Source organism: Elephantulus edwardii, unplaced genomic scaffold, assembly GCF_000299155.1.
Source record: "Elephantulus edwardii isolate Elephantulus edwardi_28Jun2011 unplaced genomic scaffold, EleEdw1.0 scaffold00003, whole genome shotgun sequence".
Classification (NCBI taxonomy): Eukaryota; Metazoa; Chordata; class Mammalia; order Macroscelidea; family Macroscelididae; genus Elephantulus; species Elephantulus edwardii.
In genome coordinates this window covers 38,168,499-38,190,666 of record NW_006399753.1, presented here as the reverse complement: position 1 = coordinate 38,190,666, position 22,168 = coordinate 38,168,499, and the positions used below count along the sequence as shown (strand labels likewise).

Sequence of the window (22,168 nt, the reverse complement as noted above, 5' to 3'; positions counted from 1 at the left end):
AGTGGTGAGACTAGTCAGTCCATTCATGGTTAGGCTAGCACACCCTATGAGAGTCACAGCTGTTGATGATGTAGGTGGATCACCTGCCCTCAGGGCAGCTGGAGAATATGCCCCCAGGGGAGCTAAGGGTGCTGGGTGAAGCCTCCAAGATTCATTTTACGTACATTATTCCTCTTGGCCCTGTGGTCAGGGCTAAGGCAATGGATAGAAAAGTCATTCTTAAAAACCTTACCACAACAAATATCCACTAGGAAAAAATGCTTTGTTAAATCAAGCACTCAATTTGTTGCTGTTCAAGTCAGAACTACCTCATAGGTGACCCTCCAGTGGATTTTTCAGAGACTCTAAATTGCACAACAGGAAATCATCTAATTTTTGCCTGCACAGCTGATGGTGGATTTTGGGTCAACCATACAACTTCCGGTGGACTGACTACATCACGAGAGGCATGCATTTAACTCATGGGAGTTGTTGTTAGGTGTGTTTAGTTGGCTCTGACTCTTAGATAGTAACCTTTGTGTAACACAGTGAAACCCGGGCTTGCATTCCCCTCAGTGTTGCTCTGTTTGAGCCCGTTCTTGCAGTCACTGTGTCAGTCAATATATTGAGCACCTCATTGTATGAGTAGAGAAAGCTAAAAACAACAACAACAACACAAAAATCAGATCCACCAGGAGATTGGCAAGGAGTCCACATAGTTTTGTACTGAACCACTGAATCTTGTGTTTAGACAACAGGCTAAGGCCTCAGTGCCATCTCCTCATTCTGGACTCCATGTAGGCCTGGAGTTCTAGCAATAAAATGAGGATGAAGAAACAGGAGATGGGGGGAACCTCATTAAAGATTAGTAGTAAAGGCTTCTACTTACAGGAGTGGCATCCACTTCCTAAACAAAATGCCTCTGGAAACTCTGAACTTTTGATAAATGTTGATTGTTGCAGGGGGGCTTCAGGCCCTTTGTTCTTAGGGTCACTATGAGTCATGCTTGGCTCAACGGCAATCAACAGCAACAACTTACTTATAAACTGAAAATGTGGGGAAATTCCTTAAGTTTGTACTAAGTGGTAAGGAGTTTGTGCTGCCAGCCCAAAGGCAGATTGTTCCGATCCACCAGCTGCTCTGAGGGAGTAAGATGGGCAGTCTCCTCCTGTGCAGTTGACAGCTATGAGTTGGTTCTGACTCAACAGCATATAAAAACAACAAATATGACCTAAGAAGGGCATAACTGCCAAGAAACAGTCTAGCTGTTATCTGTGATTGTTAGCAGCAAATATCTTGTCCCTCCTTTTGGTAGACAGGGCTTCCAGAGTCAAATGCTACCGTTCAGTCGATAGGAAGGAACAGAGGCACTATTCCCAGCAGTCTTACTATTTATGGTGGTTCTTCATGACCTTAAGGAGCCCCTCCACAGCAGAGGTTAAGTCCATAACTAACTGGAAAACTGCTAGTTTAAATCCACCAGCTCTGAGAAAGATGAGGGAGTCTTCCACTAAGATTATAAACTTGGAAAACCCTAGTGGGAGTTATATTCTGTCCTATAAGATCCTGATGAATTAGAATCTACGCCAGTGGCAAAGGGTTTGTTTGGTTTTGGTTTCTTTAACTGCAACAGAATCATCTGGAGGCCTTGTTAGAACACCAGTTGCTGGACTCCAGCCAAGAGTGTCTGGTTGTTTAGAACCAGTGGTAGCTGAAAGTTTGTGCTTCCCACAAGATCCCCAGGGCAAGCCCATGAAATATAATACTGAATCAGGGCAGTGGTTCTCCACGGGTGACAATTTGCTTCCCCTGGAGGATATTTAAGGATCCATGGTGGCATAGTTTGTAACATATTGGGCTGCTAACCCGAAAGTCAGTAATTGGAATCCACCTGCAGCTCCAGAGAACAAAAATGCATAGTTTCTTCTCACTGTGATTTACAGCATTGGAAACCCAATAGACAGCCTTGTGTATCAGACCTAACCCCATGGCAGTAGGTTGCACTGGGTAGAGGACATGTGGAAGGAGCCTTGGTGATGCAGTAGTTAAGCACCCAACTGATAACAGAAAGATTGGTGCTTGGAACCCACCCAGCAACTACTACACAGAATCACCTCTTCCAGCACATAGCAACCAGAGCAGACAGCTATAAGAAATAGACCTAGAGTCTCCTGCTGTAAAGATTGCAGCCTAGAAAACTTCTTAGAGCACATCTGCTTGGTCGCCTGAGGTCATTAGGAGTCAAAAATTGACTCCATGACACGTAAAAAAGAATGAGAATGTTTGACTATGTCTTGTGTATGTTGGTTGTAAAAAGGGCATTACGACCAACATCTAATGCTACTGAACACCTGGCAATGCTCAGGGTGACTCCCTGTAATAATGATAGCCCAAATGTCGAAAGTGCTGAGGCTGAAAAACCCTCAGCTAAGAAAATGACAGAAAAACAAGTATCTTAAAATATGTGAACAGTCATGCGAACAATGTGTGAACATTGTGATAAGGACAGTTTAGGTTGCTACATCTGGGCCTGATTTAATCCAGAGGCAGAGCAATGAATAAGAGATCGGAAACAGTCAGACCTGCACGTGGAGTTGCCACAGTTTGCTTTTCTAACTGGGAAAAGAGAGGTGATGAGAGAAAGCAGATTCAGCTGGGGAGGCTGAGGGTGGGTTTCACAGAGTGAGGGACATTTGACAGCTTTATGAAGTTGAGAGGATTTTTGCCAGGGGCCTTCTCGCCTGAGGGAAGGGAATTAAAGGAAGCCAAGCCTTGAGAGAAGAGGTTGAGTTGGCTAGCATGCCTGGAATGCAACTGGAAGAAGAAAATGTCGAAGTTTGATGCTATCAGATAAGTAATGACCCGAGGTGCCTTCTTTTAGGGGAAACCTTTGTCCTGTGGGCAACAAGGAGAATTTGAAAGCTCTGAAAACAAGAGTGTTGGTGATATTTATGAGGTGATGGAACCCAAGTGAATGAAGCTTTACTAAGTTGAACATTTGGCCTCGTGGAAAGCTTTACAGTGTCTTAACTGTGATAACCAAATACGTGTTTTGATACAGAGATTTCCAGGAAAAGTCAGAAAATGTTGGCTTGTACATTGTTTTTGCTTGCCTTCCAAATCTTTCCTGTGTTGTGAGCCAGTTTGAGGATGAGGCTATTTTCTATACAAGCTAACGGTGTCCTCGGGCCCAATCTCGTGACTGAAAGCAAGGTACTGCAGGTGTGATGGGTGCTATCTGAGTGAGTCGTGGTCCCTCTGGGCAGCGGGACAGCTGAGCGCAGGACCTGGTGAGCTTGAGGGGAATCTTGCTGGAAACTTTGAATAGTGCCTGGGTTGAGTGCCTCCTGCCCCGTGGACCTCCCAGGCTATTCCAGGGACCCCAACTGCCACTTAAGGTTTCCATCCTTGAAATTGGCTATATTGTTCTCAGGTACACACAAGACTTTGATATCTCTTCACTCCGGGTCTGTATCACATACACATAAACAACAAATACGCAGTTGCTAGTTTTCTGACTAATCATTTGTTGTGTAGTAGTGCAAGTCAAGGGGTATTTGTTTATTTTATATTGTACCTGACTCTTTTTTCTAAAAACATGACTAGACAAGCTATCTCCTTGATTAATGTGTCAAAGCCTTATTGGAAATTTCATCTCTCGTTAGCTTGAAGTAGTCATGCTGATACATATGCAATAAAAGAATTTTTGTACTAAATTCTTTCTGTGGTCACACAATGTGACTTTTTACAAAGTTTATACTTTTTAATATATGCATGTGACTTAAAAATTAAAATGGTGCTAAAGATTATATGAGGAGTTCTGGTGTTCCAGTAGTTAGGCACTCAGCTACTAACAAAATGTTAACAGCTCAAACCCACCAGTTGTTCCAAGGGAGAAAGATGTGGCAGTTGGCTTCCATAAAGATTGTTGTTCTTGTGTACCATCAAGTAGGAACTGACCCATAGATGATCCTCCAGCGGTGTTTTAGAGGCAGTTAATCACACAGGAGACTTCCCTACTTTCTCCTGCAGAGCAACTCGTGGCTTTGAATCATGTACCTTTGGGATTGCAGTGCAGTTTCTTACCACCGTGTTTCATTGATTATGCAAAGGCATTTGACTGCGTGGATCATAACAAACTGTGGCTGACTCTGAGAAGAATGGGAATCCCAGAAAATTTAATCGTGCTAATGCGAAACCTGTACTTGGACCAAGAGGCATTCGTCAGAACAGTGCAGGGCAAAACTGAATGGTTCAAAATTGGGAAGGGTGTGTGCCAGGGATGTGTCCTATCTCCATACCTTTTCAACCTGTCTGCAGAGCAGATTATCCGAGAGGCTGGGCTCTATGAGGAGACGCATGGCATTAGGATTGGTGGATGATCTATCAACAATCTGCGTTATGCAGATGACACAACCCTGCTTGCTGAAACTGAGGAGGACCTCATGCACTTACTGCAGAGGGTCAAGAACTGCAGCCTTCAATATGGACTGAGGCTCAATGTCAAGGAAGACAAAAATTCTCACTACTGGACCAATTGGTAGCATCAGAATGGATGGCGAAGAGATTGAGATTGTTCACAGCTTCAGTTTGCTCGGCTCCACAGTCAACACTCTTGGCACCAGCAGCCAGGAAATCAAAAAACGTATTGTGATGGGAAAGTCTCCCGTTAGGGACCTCTCTAAAGTACTCAAGAGCAACGGTGTCTCTTTGGTCTTTGCAATCAATTGTTATGCATCAGAGAGTTGGACAATGACTAGGGAGGACAGAAGGAGAATTGATGCCTTTGAGCTGTGGTGCTGGAGAAGAGTATTGAATGTACCATGGACTGCCAAGAAAACAAACAGATTCATCCTAGAGAGGGTTAAACCAGGCTACTCCTTGGAGGCAAAGATTCTGGGGCTTCATCTGACATACTTTGGACATGTTGCAAGGAGAGACAGGTCTTTGGAGAGGGACGTCATGCTTGTTAGGGTGGAGGGACAGCGCAGGAGGGGAAGACCCACTATGAGGTGGATTGATTCAGTGACTGGGGTAATCGGGATGGGTGTGTCAGAGGCAATGCAGTTGGCACAGGATAGGGCAGGGTTTAGGGCTGTTGTACATAGGGTCACTATGAGTCGGAAACGACTCGACGACACATAACAACAACAACAGTCTTCCAGCACTTCCTCCCATAAAGATCACGGCCATGGAAGCCATATAGAACAGTTCTACTCTGCCCTCTAGGGTTACTGTGAGTTGGAATTGACTCAGTGCCAATGACTTTTTTTTACAGTTATACGTACAGTGGAAAATGCACCTTCCTCCACTACTGAACCAGCTCATTTTGTATATTTATCAGACATAGGAGATATATATGTAAAGCATGTGTGGGTGTATTTTTGAACAAGTGGGCAGGTATTTTTATATCTTTTCCTGTCAGAAATGTTCTGAAGTAGGTAATAAATATTGCACCCATTTTGGTGATGAGGGTATAGAGACTGAGTGGCGGGAACCTATTCAAGGTTATGTCATGAACTGCAGAGCTGGAATTCAGACAAGTTGGGGTTTTAAGCAGAACTGGGCCAAGATTCCTAGGCACATTGGTGAAGCTCATGATTAAATCCTCCACACAGGTTCACTTTTACTCCACTTCAAACCTGTGTCTTCACAGATGTCTGTTGGCCATTTCTGTGACTGAGGCCTCACAGAGGAAGAACAGAGATGAGCACCATGTATATCTCCTCTTCCAAGCAATTCAGCCAGGCTCCCCAGTTGCACACAAACCAAGAAACCAAACCCATTGTCATCAATTCTGATTCCTGACAACCCCCTATGTGTTAGGGTAGAACTGTGGCTCCAGAGAATAGGAAATACTGTGATTTTATGGAAATAGATTGCCAAGTGTTTCCTCTATGGCATCACTGGGTAGATGCAAACTAGTGACCTTTCATTTAGTTATCTATTGTCACCAAGTCTTGTTATTGCTCAGGGTGGGCTTCTACAGCAGAGTAGAACTGCCTTACAGGGTGTCTGAGGCTTAAGTGTTTCATATATTTTCTTCCTTAGAACAGTGAGTGGGTTCAGATTGCAGAGATTTCACATAGGAACTAAGCACATAACCACTGTGCCATCAAGACTCCTTATATAACCTTAAAGTTGAAATCCTTTGCACCACCCGGGGAGAGTTTACAAGAGACCTATAAATTGCACATACCCCTTCCAAAGCAGTGTGTTACCATATTGTCCACTCTCAGCAAATAGTTTAGAGTCATCAATTCTTTATTACACAGCCATCTTCAGCATGGATTACACTACAACATCAAGAAAAACTCCTCATGACTGGATCAACAGACATCATCATTATAGATGGAGAAAAGACTGAAGTTGGCAAGGATTTTCTTTTACTTAGATCCACAGTCAAGAAATCAAAAGACATGTTGCATTAGGCAACTCTGCTGTCAAGGACCTCTCCATGGTGCACAAGAGCAAAGATGTCAGTTTAGAGACTAAGGTGAACCTGATCCAAGCCATGGCATTTTCAGTTGCTTCCTATGCCTTTGAAAGTTGGGCAGTAAGGAAGACCAAAGAAGAATCCATGCTTCTGAATTTTGGTGTTGGTGAAGAATGTTGACTATACCATGGACTGTCAAAAAAAAAAAAAAAACCAAACAAATTTGTCTTAGAAGAAGTCAACCAGAATGTTCTTTAGAGGCAAGGCTGTTTAAACTTCCTCTTACGTATTTTGGGTATGCTGTCAGAAGGCACCAGTTCTTGGAAAATGACATTGTGTTTGGAAATTCAAGGGTCACAAAAGAGAAGACGACTCTCAGTGAGATGTGACTGCAACAGTGGGCTTGAGCCTGGTGCACATTGTGAGACTAGCATAGGATAGGGCCAGATCTAGATCTGTTGTTTATAGAGTACCACGAGTTGTAACCAACTTGATCTTACCTAACAGCAACACCCTTACCTTGAATTCTTTATTAAAATGTCTTTCAGGCTAGCGATGTTTTTACTTCCTCTTCATGCTTGAGATCTTATAGAGAGTTACAGCCCAGCCTGACCTGTGTGTCTATCCCAGGTACTGGTTGCCAGTCCTCTTGACTGCAGCTGTGCATCATTCATAGAGCTGTATGCTCCATATTGGTAGCAAAGTTTGCCTCTGGGAAGAAAGAAAGAAAAATAGTAGCTGTTGTGTAGATGATTCTGATTCATGGCAGCATCATATGTTTATAGAGTAGAATCATGTTCCATAGGGTTTTTATTGCCTGAGATCACCCAGCCCATCCTCTGCGGTTTCTCTGACTGGATTTGAACCACCAACCTTTCTTCAAGTAGCTGAACAGTTAACTGTTGTACCATCCAGGAACCTGACGTGACCATGATAATTCAGAGAGCCTGGGCTCTGTCCCTGGAATGGTTGAGCCTTACAGAGCTGGCACAGGCCCTCCTGCCACCACCAGCATGACACAGAAGCAGCATCTGCTAGGTCCTCTTGAACCAAAGGGACTGTTTGGTATCTCAGTGGGAGTTTCATCACCACTTGTCAGAACGCCTGTTGTGTGTTGGAAGGATCTGGAAGCAACAATTTGCCCCAAGAAAACTCTGATATAGAAGCATGTTTGTGTCCAGGGCTTTCTTAGAACTTGTCTCAAAGGTTCTAAGCAATGATAGAGTGAGCCTTGAGTAGGGAAATATCTACCTGTTAAGAGGGAGCGGTCTAACTAGAATGGCAGAGGCCTAATACCTATGCTTACAGAGAAATACTATCAACGGGCCAAATGATTTTCAATTGTAGACATATCTAGGGTGCATGACTAGGATTTTAGTGCCTGATGCTCACAAGATGGAGCTGTGCTGCATGACTTACACTTACCATTTCTCTTTGGCAGGTAGCAAGGAGGGGACACATTCTTCTACCTTCTGGGTATTGCTGAGTATTCTTTTGGGAGCAGTGGCCATGCTGTGCAAAGAGCAAGGGATCACCGTGCTGGTAAGACATCCTTTCCCTCCTAAGAGACGTCTTAGGTTAACCCTGCCCCTGTGACCTCCTCTACTTCTGTATCTCATCGCTGACCTGAAGTTGTAAACCTGTAACTGGACCAGATACGTGTGATTTCATGGTTCTGGCCTTTCAGATGGAGGAATTGACTGACTGCTGTCTGTCATTACCTTGTGGTGTGAATGGTGAGTGGACCATTCATAAGCACCAGTGATTTTGTTCATCTCTGCATAGGTCAGGTAAAAAAAAGAAAAAGAATGGTTTGACTTTGGGGGGAGCCTCTTAGCAGGACTGAAAATAGAGAGGGCACTTTGAGTTATATTTCAGATCCTGGATTTATAAAGGGTAAAGAGCTGTAGTGGATTAAAAGTTGCACTTCCAACCCAAAGGCAAGTGGTTCAAACCCACCAACTGCTACATGGGGCAAAGTGGGCAGTCTCCTCCTAAGCAATTTACAGTCTCTGAAAACCCACTGGAGGTCAGCTGTGAGTCAGTCCTGACTAGGCGACACAAAACAGAAATAACCACCAGAGATTAGAAATCAAGGTGTGATAGCTGTATTTTCTTAAATCTTCCTGTGCGTATAAACTCATTTGTTTGTTCTCTCTTTGTCTCTGAAATGTACCTGTATTTATATTTGATCTGCATGTAAGAATGATACTTAAAACAAAACCAGCACCAAAGTATTTCATGTTCATGAATGTTTGAAGTAAAATTAAAACATCAGTTTTTGCTGTAGTATTTAAAGGAGAGCATGTGATGATAGTAATGTTTCCAGTGCAGCTTGATTTTTAAAGTATTCTTTTTAAGCGTATTAGGCTTCTTAGTTGTGTATTTCAGTTTGAGACCTTGAAGTCTTTTTATAGAATATGTAGCAGATGTGTCATATTATTTGGACTTGTTTTTTTAGCATATTTTGGAGTACATTTTGTTTAAGATACATAGATAAAACTCATTCAACTTTTTTTAAAAAGCTCAATTTATTTTATATCTTAAATTCATTCTAATATCTTTAATTCTGTTCTTAAAATGAAGTTTCCTAATGGTCTTTATTTTAAAAAAAAACTGCTCTTTGTAATTGAGGAGTCCTTTTTACCTAGTCATTTTACACAGATGTTAAGTGAATGGCTTTTATCTGGACAAGTGTATACCTTTGTGTAGCCACTGTCAATAGATCCAACATTTCTATCACCCTTAAAAGGACCCATGTGCCTCTTTTCCATTTTTAAAAGTTAAAATAACTCAAAAAAATTAGTAAATAAGGGCAACTTTAACATTTCCATCCTGTGTGATGGTATAATTCTTATGTTTGAGGTATGCCCTGTGAGTTATACTTAATGCTTCAAACTCTGACTCCTCTCTTGATCCATCCTCACCAGATGATCTCTACTTAGCAGCTAAAATCATCTTCTTAAAACCTAAACTGTACAGATCACTTCCCTCTGTCAAAACCTTCTGTTGTTTTCCCCCATGCTTAGCCCAGAACACATGCCTTGTTTCAATGCCTCGGATGTGTGTTTGTTACTAGGCCTCAGGATCTTCACAAGGGCTCTTTCTTCAATCTGAAGGGCCCCTTCCTTTCTTATCTCTCCTCTTTTTATTTCCATTTTAAATGTTTCCTCAGAGAGGCCCCCTCCTTTGAATATAAGTCCAGTTTCTACAATTGTTCCCTCCTCACCCCTGTCATTCACTATCAGAGCAACTCGTTTGCTTCTTTGGTATCACTTTGCACTCTAATTATCTTATTTGTGTGTTTCCTTGTTATCTGCCTTTCTCAGAAGACTTATGATCAGGCAAAAGGGAATCATTTTCTGTTTTTTGTATTTCAAAGATAAGCCCAGGTTCATACACTAAATTATCAATTAGTATTCACTGACTGGTCCTGTCAGGTCATCACATAAACATCCAAAACCAAACCCAGCCCCTTGCCATCAAGTTAGTTAGTTCTGACTCATGGTAACCCTTCATTGGATTTCAGAAGCTGTAAATTTTGATGAGAGCAAATTGGATTATCTTCCACAGAGCACTTTGTGGAGTTGAACTGCCTCCCTTTCTGCTAGCAGCCCAGCAAGTAACCCTCTGCACTACCAAGACTTCTATTAAACAATTAAAAATAGTTTAAACAAAACATTTTAATCTCTTAGATATTTTGTCACTAACTAGCACAGAGGTGAATGACTTGAACTATTAAATGATTGTTACATTATATTCAGCTGCAATTGAGAATTCTCAGAAAGAGAGCGGAAGGTTTTCTGAAGAATACAAGTGCTTCCCCACTAGGTTTGAGTGGAATAGAAGCTGGAATTGAAGCCCCAAGAAGGGAGAAGAATTGAAACCTATTTTCCTCTTTCTCCAATCTAGCCAGTTTACAAAGGAGCTTTGGAACATGTTTCATGACTAACCAAAAAGCTAGTAATCTCCAGAAGTTCAAATCCACCAGGGATTCCATGGGAGAAAGAGGAGCAGTCTCCTCTAGTTATAATTTACAGCCCTCAAAACCAGATGGAGGGTGATTATGAGTAAGAACCAACTCAGTGGCAGTGAATTAAAGCCCATTTTCGGCCTTACATTATCAGAGTGGCATTTAGAAAGTAGAGATGTGAGCAGAGATAGAGAGAAAACAACGATGTGGGGTTTGAAGGACCCAAGTAGGAAATATGTAGGCAGCCTCCTCTCATGTGATTTACACCCCGAAACCCACTGGAGGGTGAGCTGTGAGACATTTCCAACTCCACAGCAATGATACAGGAATAGCTTGGGAAAGACTCATAAAGGAATAATTTGAAAACGAATAGCAATTAAAGCTATTTAGGGTTTGACGCAAGGTAAGGTTAAGATTAGCATTTTCATTGGGAACCATGTATAAATTTAAAGTTAGCTAGCAAAGAGGATTTAGAAAGAATTTGTATGGAAAGGTACTTGAATCTCATGAGCTCTAGTTGTGTTTTTTTTTAAATTAAGATTCTCAGATTCAGCACCACTGATATTTGGGATCAGATAATACTGTCGTGGAAACTTGATGTAGTAGGATATTCAGCAGCATCCTGGCCTGTTCCCACATGCCATTGCTGCCCCCTCACTTGGAACAAATTAAAATGTCTCATATATTTTAGGCATGTTATTAGGAGGGACCAGTGATTAGAAAAGGCATTATCCTTGGAAAGGTGAGGGTCCCCAAAAGAGAGGAAGACTCTCAATAGGATGGATTTACACAGTGATTATAGCAAGGAGCTCAAGGATGTATCAGAGATAAGGATGGCACAGGATAGGGCAAGGCTAAGATCCAGTGTGCATAGGGGTCATGAGTTGTAGCTGACTTGATGGCACTTAACAGATGTTGCCAGATGTGCCCAGAGGAATGGAATCATTCTGTGTGGAGAGCTACAGAATGGTGTTTGTGAACCAGCAACGTCCACCTCTTCTGGGAGCTTGTTAGAAATTCAAATCTTAGAGTCTCCCCAAGCCTGCTGACTCAGCATCCCCACACTAACAGAGTTCCTTCATACCTTAATATTTAAGAAGTACCACAGAACTGAGTTCATTTACATGGACAAAGATATGTGAGAATTTAGCTAGCTTTGAAAAAATGTTGGTTAAACAGTTGACATTTTGGTGACTTTTTACACGAGGAGAAGAGAGGAGGCTAATCTCATACTTGACCCAGTCCTCATGACCACAAGGTCCTCTTGTCCTTTGTTGACGGTTCTGCTGAAAATTAATGATGTCAAGTAGACAGCAGCAGTGAATAGGGAGCATCTATGTCCTAGAAAATGGCTTACACCCAGACATTAATGGTTTTCTGTGACCCACTAAGATAATGTATCACTTGGGTAAATAAAATAAAAAATCTTTGAAATGATTAGCCCAGCACTGGCTCATGTATTGGATAATTAATGGCTCTCAGCATTTATGGGAGAGGGTTAAGTAGAGATGTCATCCTTTCCCTGAAAACCTCAAATTATGACTGGCTTCTGGTGATTTATGATCTGCTTTGCCACAAAGCCCCATATTCTGAAGGCCTAAATCATCTAGGGACAGTTTTAGCCATATAAACTGTGCATATTCTGACCTCATTATAAAAATCGAGCAGGGCATTCTGCTAAGGTGAAGCTGCTGGCGGCAATATCTGTAGGAGTCTCTTGCAGGGTGGATAATAGATTTCAAGAATCATAAAAAAAAAACCTTGCACCTGGAATTATAGGTAGAATCACTGCAAAAGCAGGCCTCATCTGCTAGAAAAACCCGTTAGAGTGCTTAAAAACCAGGAGTGCACATCAGAGGAGCACTGGAGGTTCAGTAGTGGGGTTCTGCATTTCCATATGGAAGATCCGAGCCTGATTCTTGGCCAATGCACCTTATGTGCAGCCACCACCCATCTGTTCCTGAAAACTTCTGTGTTGCTGTGACGTTGAACAAGTCTAAAGCGAGTTTCCAGACTTAAGACAGAATAGGAAGAAAAAGAATGATGATCGACTTCTAAAAATCAACCATGAAAACCTTGTGGATTGTGAAGGTCTAATTTGCACCCCTCATCAGGATGGCCTAAGGCTGGGGGACATTTCTTTCTATTCCATTGTGTTTGGGGCTGCCTTGAGTTTAGAGCTCAACTCAACCGGTAACTAACAACTATTTCAACAGTGTAAGCAAAGCTCTAATGTCAGACTCCCATATTCAGTGGTTAATGTACTTGAAGGTTAATGTACTGTCACCAGATAGCTATGAGAGGTCTCATATTGGTGAGGGGTGGTTATTCTCTAGATTGTTGGGTCCAGGCTAATGGTGGCTCTCACCCCATTTATCTTCGTCACCTCTGTCACAGCCAGCTGGAAAGGGGAAGGTGAGAGGTGGTGCATGCCCAAACGCCAAAATGATACCTCTCACTTTGACCCACATCTCCAGACTAGAATTCTGTCACATGGCCACATTCACAGCAGGGAAGCTGGATGAGACACTCTGTGTGCCTAGCAGGCTCGTGAACCAGTAGATGTCTACCTCAGAGATTTCCAAAGCACCATGAGATGTATTTATGTTCTAGTCCCACTTATCTCTTCAGATTTTCATCAATCAGAACTTGAGTTTCTTGAGCTTTAATTATGTGTGTGGCTGGACTTGTAGAGGTTGATGTCACTTTTATCTTCTTAACATAATTATCTCCTAAGTAGCTGCTCTATTGCAAGAACTAAAGGAGTATTTTATAGTTATCAAAGAAAGGGGGATCTGGGAGAACAAGTATTGTTCTGCCTGTCCTGGGATGGAGGAGAGGACAGACATCTCTAAGGAATTTTTCCCTAGGGTACATACATTCCTAGCTATACTGAATCTTTTTTATAGTCTTATATAGGTATTATAAAATTACTGCTAACAGGATTTACATACCGTTCATGAGTCAGCCAACTCAATGGTACCAAACAACAAAATTTTATTTATTTCCATGAGATCATTTCATGTTGTTGTTGTTATGTTCTATTCAGTCACCTACAACTTACAGTTAACCTATGTACAAAAGCTCTGAACCCTGCCCTGTCCTGAGCCGGTGTCACTGACTCTGACACACCTAATCCCATTGTCCCAGTTACCATGTCAATCCATCTCATCCTGTTCTCCCTCTCCTCTGCCATCCCTCCACCCCTCCAAGCATGATGTCCTTCTCCAGGACTGGTCCCTCTTTGCCATGTGCTCAAAGTATATGAGACAGAGCTTCAAAATCCTCGCCTCCAAGGAACAACTTGGTTTCACCCTCCCCAAGAACAACCTAATTAGTTCTCTTGTATATTCAGTACTCCTCTCAGCATCACAACTCAAAGGCATCGCTGCTTCTTTTGTCATCCTTAGTTATTGTCCACCTCTCTGAGAAACAATTTTTTTTTTTTACAGCTGGAGAGTTCTGTGATTACCTAATCAATTCCATTTCTTAGCTAGATTCAAATTTTTCAGCAAAGTTGTGGAACATAATTGCTACCAAATTAAAGTTAAGTTCTCGTACCATTCATTGCCTTGCTTGGCTTTCTCAGGGTTTGAATGCAGTCTTTGACATCTTGGTGATTGGCAAATTAAATATTCTGGAAATTGTTCAGAAGGTATTACGCAAAGACAAGTCCTTAGAGGTAAGTATGCACTTTTGTCTTCATCCCCGATATCAGAAATGTCAAGTACCAGCTGATTTTAAATGCCATGTTCAAAGTATATCTTGTGATTTGTATTCTGAAATAGTCAGCTCTTTAGAGCACAAAGCTGTTCAGGCAGAATTGCTGTACATTTATACCTGACTTGATCACCTTTATATTTGAAGACCTGTAACATCGGTGGCTCTGCGATTTCCTTCTAGAACTTTTCTGTGCTCAGGAATGGGGGTCTTCTCTTCAGAATGTGTCTCCTGACCTCTGGGGGAGCAGCCATGCTGTACATGCGCTGGAAGATCATGGGCACAGGCCCCCCGGCATTTACAGAGGTGGACAACCCGGCTTCCTTTGCTGACAGCATGTTGGTCAGGGTGAGTTCCAGTCTTCTCTTCAGATTAATCCCTTTCCCAACTAATTCCTGGGTCCTTCATCCCTCTACCTCACTGCAAGTCTCTGCCAGTCAGTGTCTTTAGTAAATGAGATGTTTCCATGCTGTTTGTTAGGATTATTCCAGAATGAAATTAGGATTTTGCGCTTTTTTATTGTTATAACCTCCCACTTCACACACAGGCATGTGCACATATAATACACTATGTGCCAATTTAATGATTTTCAGGTGTACGATTGAGTGGCATCAATTACTTTAGCTATGCTGTGTAATCGTCGTCTATTGTTGGCAACTTTCCTATTACCATAAACAAAAACCCACTTCTTCCACAAACGGGAACTCCCTCTGTTCCTCTCCCTCCTGCTCTCAAAACCACTAATAAATGCTGGCTTCCCTGCATTTGCCTAGTCTTGTTAATTCATATATGTGAGGTCATGCTTGGCCTTTCACAGTTATTTTATTCAGTACATTCTTTTCAAGACCTTGTTCATATCGTACCGTGTGTCAGTACTTCTTTTCTCTTTATAGCTAAATCATATTCCATTTAGGAGCCTAGTAGCGTAGTGTATTATGTGTTGCACTGTTAACTGAAAGACTCCACAGCTGCTCCAAGAGAAACAGATGAACATCCTCTTTCCATAAAGATGTAACCTGATGGAGGATCACTGTGAGTCAGCATCGACTTGACTGTGGTGGATTTGGGTTTAGTTTTAGTATTGAAAAGCCAGGTTTTATCACGAGATATTGAAATAGGATAAACCTGTGTTTCTTTGGCAATTATAATAAAAATTACTCCTTTCAAGGTTAGTTTTCCTATCTGCCCTGTTACCTCTGTTTCCTTACCCCATTACTTTCATTGTTAAAGGAAAGTGATGTGTCTGAGTTAAGACAAAATTCAACAATATCAGATATATCTTTAAAAGTCCAACATAAAGACTTTGCTTATTCTTTATGTTTGTTTGTTTTTTCTAAAGTCAAGGTGGTGAGCTACACGTTCATAGTTGTGTGTTTTGAAGAAACAGAAATCAAGAGAAAGATCATAGACCCTTAATCTTATATGATTAGGAACAAAGAAGACTCTTGGACCATCAGTTTCCTGAATTGCAGACTTAGGGCATCACTAAGTAAATAGGACCTAGTTTGATTCAAAACATAACATGTATAGGCTTGCCTAGTCTTTTTGTTCTAGTTTTGTCTGTTAAACTATGAATGTGTAAAAGAAATACCAGACTACAATCCCCTCCTAAGCATAAAACTAGGCAATATTTTATTTTATGTAACTTCTTTCCTTGAATTGAAGCCTATTTGTGCATTAGAGGTGAAATTAGGATAAATACATAATGTTTTTTAGAAAGTTCAGTATCAAATAAATGTTTGTTTTCCTTTTGACTGACAGGCCATAAACTATAATTACTACTATTCATTGAATGCATGGCTGCTGCTGTGTCCCTGGTGGCTGTGTTTTGATTGGTCAATGGGCTGCATCCCCCTCATTAAGTCAGTCAGTGACTGGAGAATAATTGCACTAGCAGCACTCTGGTTCTGTCTAATTGGCCTAATATGCCAAGCCCTATGCTCTGAAGACAGTCACAGGAGAAGGTAAGAGACAGCGCTGAATTTTAACTTCCACCCTGGGTTGAGTCAGAAGCATTTTGCTAAGTCCAGCACTGATCAGTTTAATGATTTTGTGGAAGTCATGTCTAAGGACATTTCTTTCAAATGCATATTTATGGCTCTGATGGGTTCCATGCATTTGGAGCGCATCACCTACCTTCAACTAGTGGGGAGTAGACTTGGAGGAGGGGTTATGACTGCTTCATGCCCCTTCCCTTCCCCCTGTGAAGTAGCGTTTGGAGTCCTTTGCACTGTAGGTGGTAAAGAGTAATTTATGGTCAGAACAGAGAGTGTAATTGATGTACGTTGTGCCCATTATTTCACAATTCTCTCTCAGAAAACCCTGGTGAATGCTATAGTAGTTCCTTCTGCTGCTATTTGGTATGAAATAAGCTGCTGCCCCAAAGACACTATTATTTCCTAGAATAAAAAAAATTGGAAAAATGATTGGAAAAAGCAAACGTGCTTCATGAAAAAAGAAGACTATTTAAAATTATTTTATTTAAGCATAAGTGTTTATGAAATTAAATTAGTAATTTCTCAAAACAAAGTAGGCTCTGAGTTTACCTGGGCCTTAAATTGGTTTGTAATTCTAAAGAACAACAAACTTTAGTCCTAGTTCACTTCACTTATGTTTGTGAAATGGTATTTTCAACAACAGCAACAAACTTTGTACAAAATAGACAGGAAATAGCTTCAAATTTGACGTAGCTTCTTAATTTATCCTCTTCCATTATCTGAGACATTGGAAATAATTGGCTAACAATTCAGAAATGTTTTACTGCTCAGCTTTTATTTTTTGTCTGCTTGTGAACTGTTGTGATCTAATAACCAAACGTGATAGTCATTTGTTTCAGACTTTTTATAATTCCAAACCAGTTAAGTATTATTTTTATTCAATTATGTTTTCTGTAAAAACTATGTTTCTTTGGTACTATGAGGAATAGATGAGTTTGCCAGGCCTCATAAATGTGATCATTATAACTATATTTATATGAACCATATAGCTTATCAGTTTTATTCATATGATTAATGATAAGTGTTCTAGTCATATGTTTATATTTTGTCCAAATTCTGCCAGGCTAAAACGTCTGACATACTCTGGGCATGTTGCAAGGAGGAACCAGTCCTTGGATAGGACATCATGCTTGGGAGGGTGGAGGGACAACACAAGAGAGATGGATTAAGGTGGATTGACTCAACGACTGGGGTAATGGGAGTAGGTGTGACAGAGATAAGGTTGGTGCAGGGTAGAGCTGTTGTACATAGGGTCACTATGAGTCACAAGCAAATTGATGGCACTTAACAACACCAAACACTCTCGACTCATGACACTTTTTTGGCCACTGATGATGCCTTTGCTCAATTGCGGATATGATGGAGGAAGGTCATTATCATTAATTAAATGATGAATAGGACCTTTCTCTTGAGAAGCCTAAGAGAAGCCATCATAAATATCTGTCCTTTTCCAGGATCCTTACGCTGGGCCTGGGTTTCCTCCTTATCCCATTTCTTCCTGCAAGTAACCTGTTCTTCCGAGTGGGATTTGTGGTTGCAGAGAGGGTCCTCTACCTCCCCAGTGTTGGGTACTGCATGCTGCTGACGTTCGGATTCGGAACTCTCAGTAAACTTACAAAGAAAAAGGTAATTATCCACTTATGGGGCCATGTCAGATGGTGCAAATAGGAGTTTGACTACTAAGCAAAAGGTTGGCCATTCCAATCCACTCAGATCTGGCTGTTGACAACCCTGTTGAGCACAGTTATGCTTCAGCACACGTGGGGTCACTGTGGGTCAGAACTGAGTGGACAGCAACTGATGTAGGGGTTTTGTTTATTTTAATTTAGTACCACTAAGGATCATAATTATTGGGCAGATTTTAACCAACGACATCTGTCATTTTTCTCTATTTTTAAGAAACTAGTCGCTGCCCTTGTGCTTGGCATTTTGGCCATAAACATGCTGAGATGCATGGTTCGCAGTGCTGAGTGGCGGAGTGAAGAACAGCTCTTTAGAAGTGCCCTCTCTGTGTGTCCTCTCAACGCGAAGGTATGCAAGTTGCTCCATTTATTTTATAGAGTCCTGGGTAATGCTTAAGTCCAGCATCTGAATGTCTATCTTCATGCAAATTCATCACAAGACCATGACTTAATACTTTGTGGGTTTTTATGATTTTTATAAGATTCTTGGAGTGATTCAAAAGAAATAATTAAATCAGACATTATCAGTGAAGCAGCATATTACGTAAATATCTTGTGCATGTTCCATTCGAGTCATTTACCCTTTGTGGTTGATGGCAGGGCTGGTTTATAATGAAGCAATCTGAAAGCTACTGCTTTTACTGTATGCTTGAAGACCTTTTAATTGGGATGATAATCATAATGTTGGTTTGAACCTACCAGCCCCTTTGAGTAAAAAAGACAAAGCCATCTACTTGTGTAAATATTTGCAGCCTTGGAAACTCTATAGGCAGTTCTTTTTGGTTTTACAGGGTTATTATGAGTTAAAATTAGCTCCATGGCAGTGGATTTAACTTTTTTTAGATGAAACAAACCTTTTTTGAACTTTCAGTGCTTTTATGTACTGTTATTCTGTGCCATCAAATCAGAACCGACTTTAGCTTACCTGACAATAGGTTTCCCGAGGCTGTAAATCACACTCCTCTTTCTCTCATGGAGCGGTTGGTGCCTTTGGATTGGCAGCGTTAACTCCTGGCCAGGCCAACATCTGTAGTGTACTGAATTTTCAGTGCTTTTTATCTGTAGAATTGTGAGGGCTTAAGAAAATGCTGTAGCTAATTAAGTGCCCTAACGTGGTATTTTAGCATATAATCAATGCTTAAAAATACCAGAATAATGCCTATTTGTGTTTTATTGACTATGCAAAGGTATTTTTTTTATTGTGCGAACAATAACAAATTATGGCTAATATTGAGAAGGATAGGAATCCCAGAATTATGCTGAATGTAACCTATACCTAGACCAAGGGCCTGTTGTGTAAACAAAGCAAGGGAAAACTGTGTGATTTAAAATCAAGAATGGTGCACCCCAGAGCTTTATTCTTTTTCTGTAACTGTTTCATCTATAAGCTGGACAAATATTTGAGAAACTGGACTTTATGAAGAGGAATGTGGAATCAGGATCAGAGGAGAACTCATCATTGACCTGCATTATGCAGTTGAAACCTTGCTTGTTGAAAGTGAAGAGGAGGTGAAAGACTTCCTGCAAAAGATAAAAGACTACATTCTTCAATGTAGATTATGTCTCAACATCAAGAAAGCAAAGATCCTTACCACTGGGTCAATATCTATCATGATAGATAAAGACTGAGGTTGTCAGTGATTTCATCCATTTCATTGGATCCATAATCAACACTCTTGGTACTAGCAGTCAAGAAATCAGAAGGCATGTTGCGTTGGGAAAATCTGCTGTCAAGGACCTCTCCAAAGTGCTGAGAAGCAATGATGTCAGTTTAAAGACTAACTTGTACCTGATTCAAGCCATGGTCTTTTCACTTACTTGCTGTGCATCTAAAAGTTGAACAATGGCTAAAGATGATAGAAGAAGAATTGATGTCTTTGAGTTGTAGTGTTGGAGGAGAATATTGAATATTCCATAGACTGAAGAAAGAACAAATAAGTCTTGGAGGAATTACAACCACTGCGCTCCTTAGATGTAAGGACAACAAAGCTTAGTCTCACACACTTTGGGCATGTTGTCAGGAGAGGCCAGACAAGAAAAGACCCACAGGGAGGTGGACTGATGCAGTGACTTTAACAGTGGACTCAAGTTTATCAGAGATGACACAGGATAGGGAAAGCAACAGGTGCTCAAAAGATGTTAGCCTTCTTAAGCTCATTTTCTTTCTGGTTGCCACAGTAAATGATATGTTAGTCTTATCTACTATTAAGTCTGCACTGATTTATAGTGGCTTGGTATATAACAGAACAAAACATTGCCCAGTCCTGTGTCTCTTCCTGATTACTATTGACAGGAATCAGAAGAGGGAGATTTAGTTTTGGGGAGGTGGGGGGTAGATACACACACACACACACACACACACACACACTTTTTTTCTTTGAGTGATCGAAATTGGAGCTACCCAGTGTAATTAGAGGTGGGGGGTAGATACACACACACACACACACACACACACACACTTTTTTTCTTTGAGTGATCGAAATTGGAGCTACCCAGTGTAATTACAAGAAAGCTCTAGTAATTTCATCCACAGAGAGTGGCAATACTAACCGAGGTGGTCAGTTCAAATCCACCAGCAGCTCCAAGGGAGAAAGATAGGCAGTTTTCTCTCATGTGAGTTACAGCTTTGAAACCTGCTGGAGGGTGTGCTGTGCATCAGCTCCAACTTGACAGCAATTAGAACTGGAGAGAGTGAGAACAGTGATTTGACTTGTGTAATCTTCTAGGAGAGGGAAAGGGCTCTCTGGGGTTCTGTCTTTATTAGCTGGTGCTGCTGTAACAGGTAGCACCGTGAATGGCTTTAACAATCAAATCTATCTTCTCAATCTTGGAGCTACAAGTCAGAATTTTGGAGTGCTGGCCTAATGGAAGGCTCCCCACCCACCCCCACCTCCACTCCTGTCAATTGTGGGGGAAAGTCCTTTCTCTTCAGCGTGATTTCTTTGGCTTTGACATGTATCCTCCCCCATTTCTTCATGCTAGCTTGCTTGTTTAAACTCTTATATTTCAAAAGAAATCAATTCTAAACACACTGTACTCTAATATTGCCTCATTAACATAACAAAGACAACCTATTCCCAAATAGGATAGGATTATAAACACAGGCATAGAAATGTTAGGATTTACTACACTTTTATTTTTTTTATTTTTGTTTTTTTTAGAAGGTAGGGGGCAGGATATAATTCAGTCCATAGTAGGTTCCTTTTTAATATACATTCTTTACATATATGTAAAGATGTAAAGAAAACCAGTCATTTCAGGAAAATTAAATAATTAATGTCTGATTGTAGCCCTGAATAAAGAAAAGATAGTATAGAAAGTACTGACTCTTAGTCACTTTTTTTTCCTAAAAGAATTTTGTTCCTGTTTTATGTTTAGGAAATTAAGATAAAGAAATAAATGAGCTTCTGTTTTTATCTTTAATTTGATTTGCTGACCTACCAATTTACTTTATGCCACAAAAAAGAAACTATTATTTAATTTCATAAACATTAACAAATTTGCTTTACTTTTACTTTTCTATTTTAATAGCAGTAATTACTCCTTCTATTTATATAGTTTTTCTCCACAAGAAATTCAGGTTTATTTGTTGAGGCTGTATAATGAATCTCTAGCCAGAGAATCTCTAGCTTAGAGGCAAGGGTGGTGGAGGTTTGTGTCACATACTGTGGACATGTTAGGAAGAGCTGTTGCTTAAAAGGAGACATCATCCTTGGAAAGGTGGAGGGTCAGTGAAAGAGAGGAAGACCTTTAACGATATGGATTTGAGCAGTGGACTCAAGTGTGTCAGAGATGGTGTGGGTGGCACAGGATAGGACAGGGTTCAGATCCATTGTTCATAGGGTCACTATGAGTTATACTCGATTCAGCAGCACCTAACAACACAATAGTCCTCTCTCTACTCTCTCTAAAGTCTCTTCTGAGAAAGGTCTTTATGTGTCCAGATGGAGGAAACTGAGACAGAAAGATTATGCTGACTACTTAGACTTACACAGATGGCTCGTTTCAGTAGGGAGCTCTGGTGCGGTAGTCCATATGAAGTTGCACTGCTCACTCAACGGCTGAGCCTCTCTGACAGTTTGGATCCACCAGCTGCTCTGCAGGAGGATGGACAGTCTCATCCCATGCAATTTACAGACTTGAAAACCTCCTAGAGGGTTGGGTATCAGTCAGAGCTGATGACATGACAATGAGAGAGAGGGTCATTTAGGTGGTTAGACTAGACTGATAAGATGCTGCGGGTTACTCTAGTTAAATGAGAGGTTAAAAGGACATATGTGACATCGGAGCCTACAAGTCAACCCCTGTGAATAATTTCACAAGTTATAGGCTACAAAACACAAGGCAAGTGAACAGGTACATATACGTATTTATATATATA

General features: G+C 41.0%; 1 protein-coding gene across 4 annotated transcripts in view; it reads left to right on the top strand.

The window, feature by feature from the left end:
• The window catches only part of TMTC4 (transmembrane and tetratricopeptide repeat containing 4), a 114,111-nt gene that overhangs the window by 56,456 nt on the left and 35,487 nt on the right, over nt 1-22,168 (top strand). For 2 of the 4 annotated variants that reach the window (XM_006879386.1, XM_006879387.1), the window contains 6 exons: nt 7,861-7,957; nt 13,978-14,070; nt 14,292-14,456; nt 15,870-16,072; nt 17,560-17,731; nt 18,005-18,136. In XM_006879386.1, the coding sequence (XP_006879448.1) occupies nt 7,861-7,957; nt 13,978-14,070; nt 14,292-14,456; nt 15,870-16,072; nt 17,560-17,731; nt 18,005-18,136 (862 nt within the window). Of the gene's footprint in view, nt 1-7,856; nt 7,958-13,977; nt 14,071-14,291; nt 14,457-15,869; nt 16,073-17,559; nt 17,732-18,004; nt 18,137-22,168 lie in introns of all 4 variants that reach the window. The other 2 variants (XM_006879389.1, XM_006879388.1) reach the window with 1 other exon arrangement.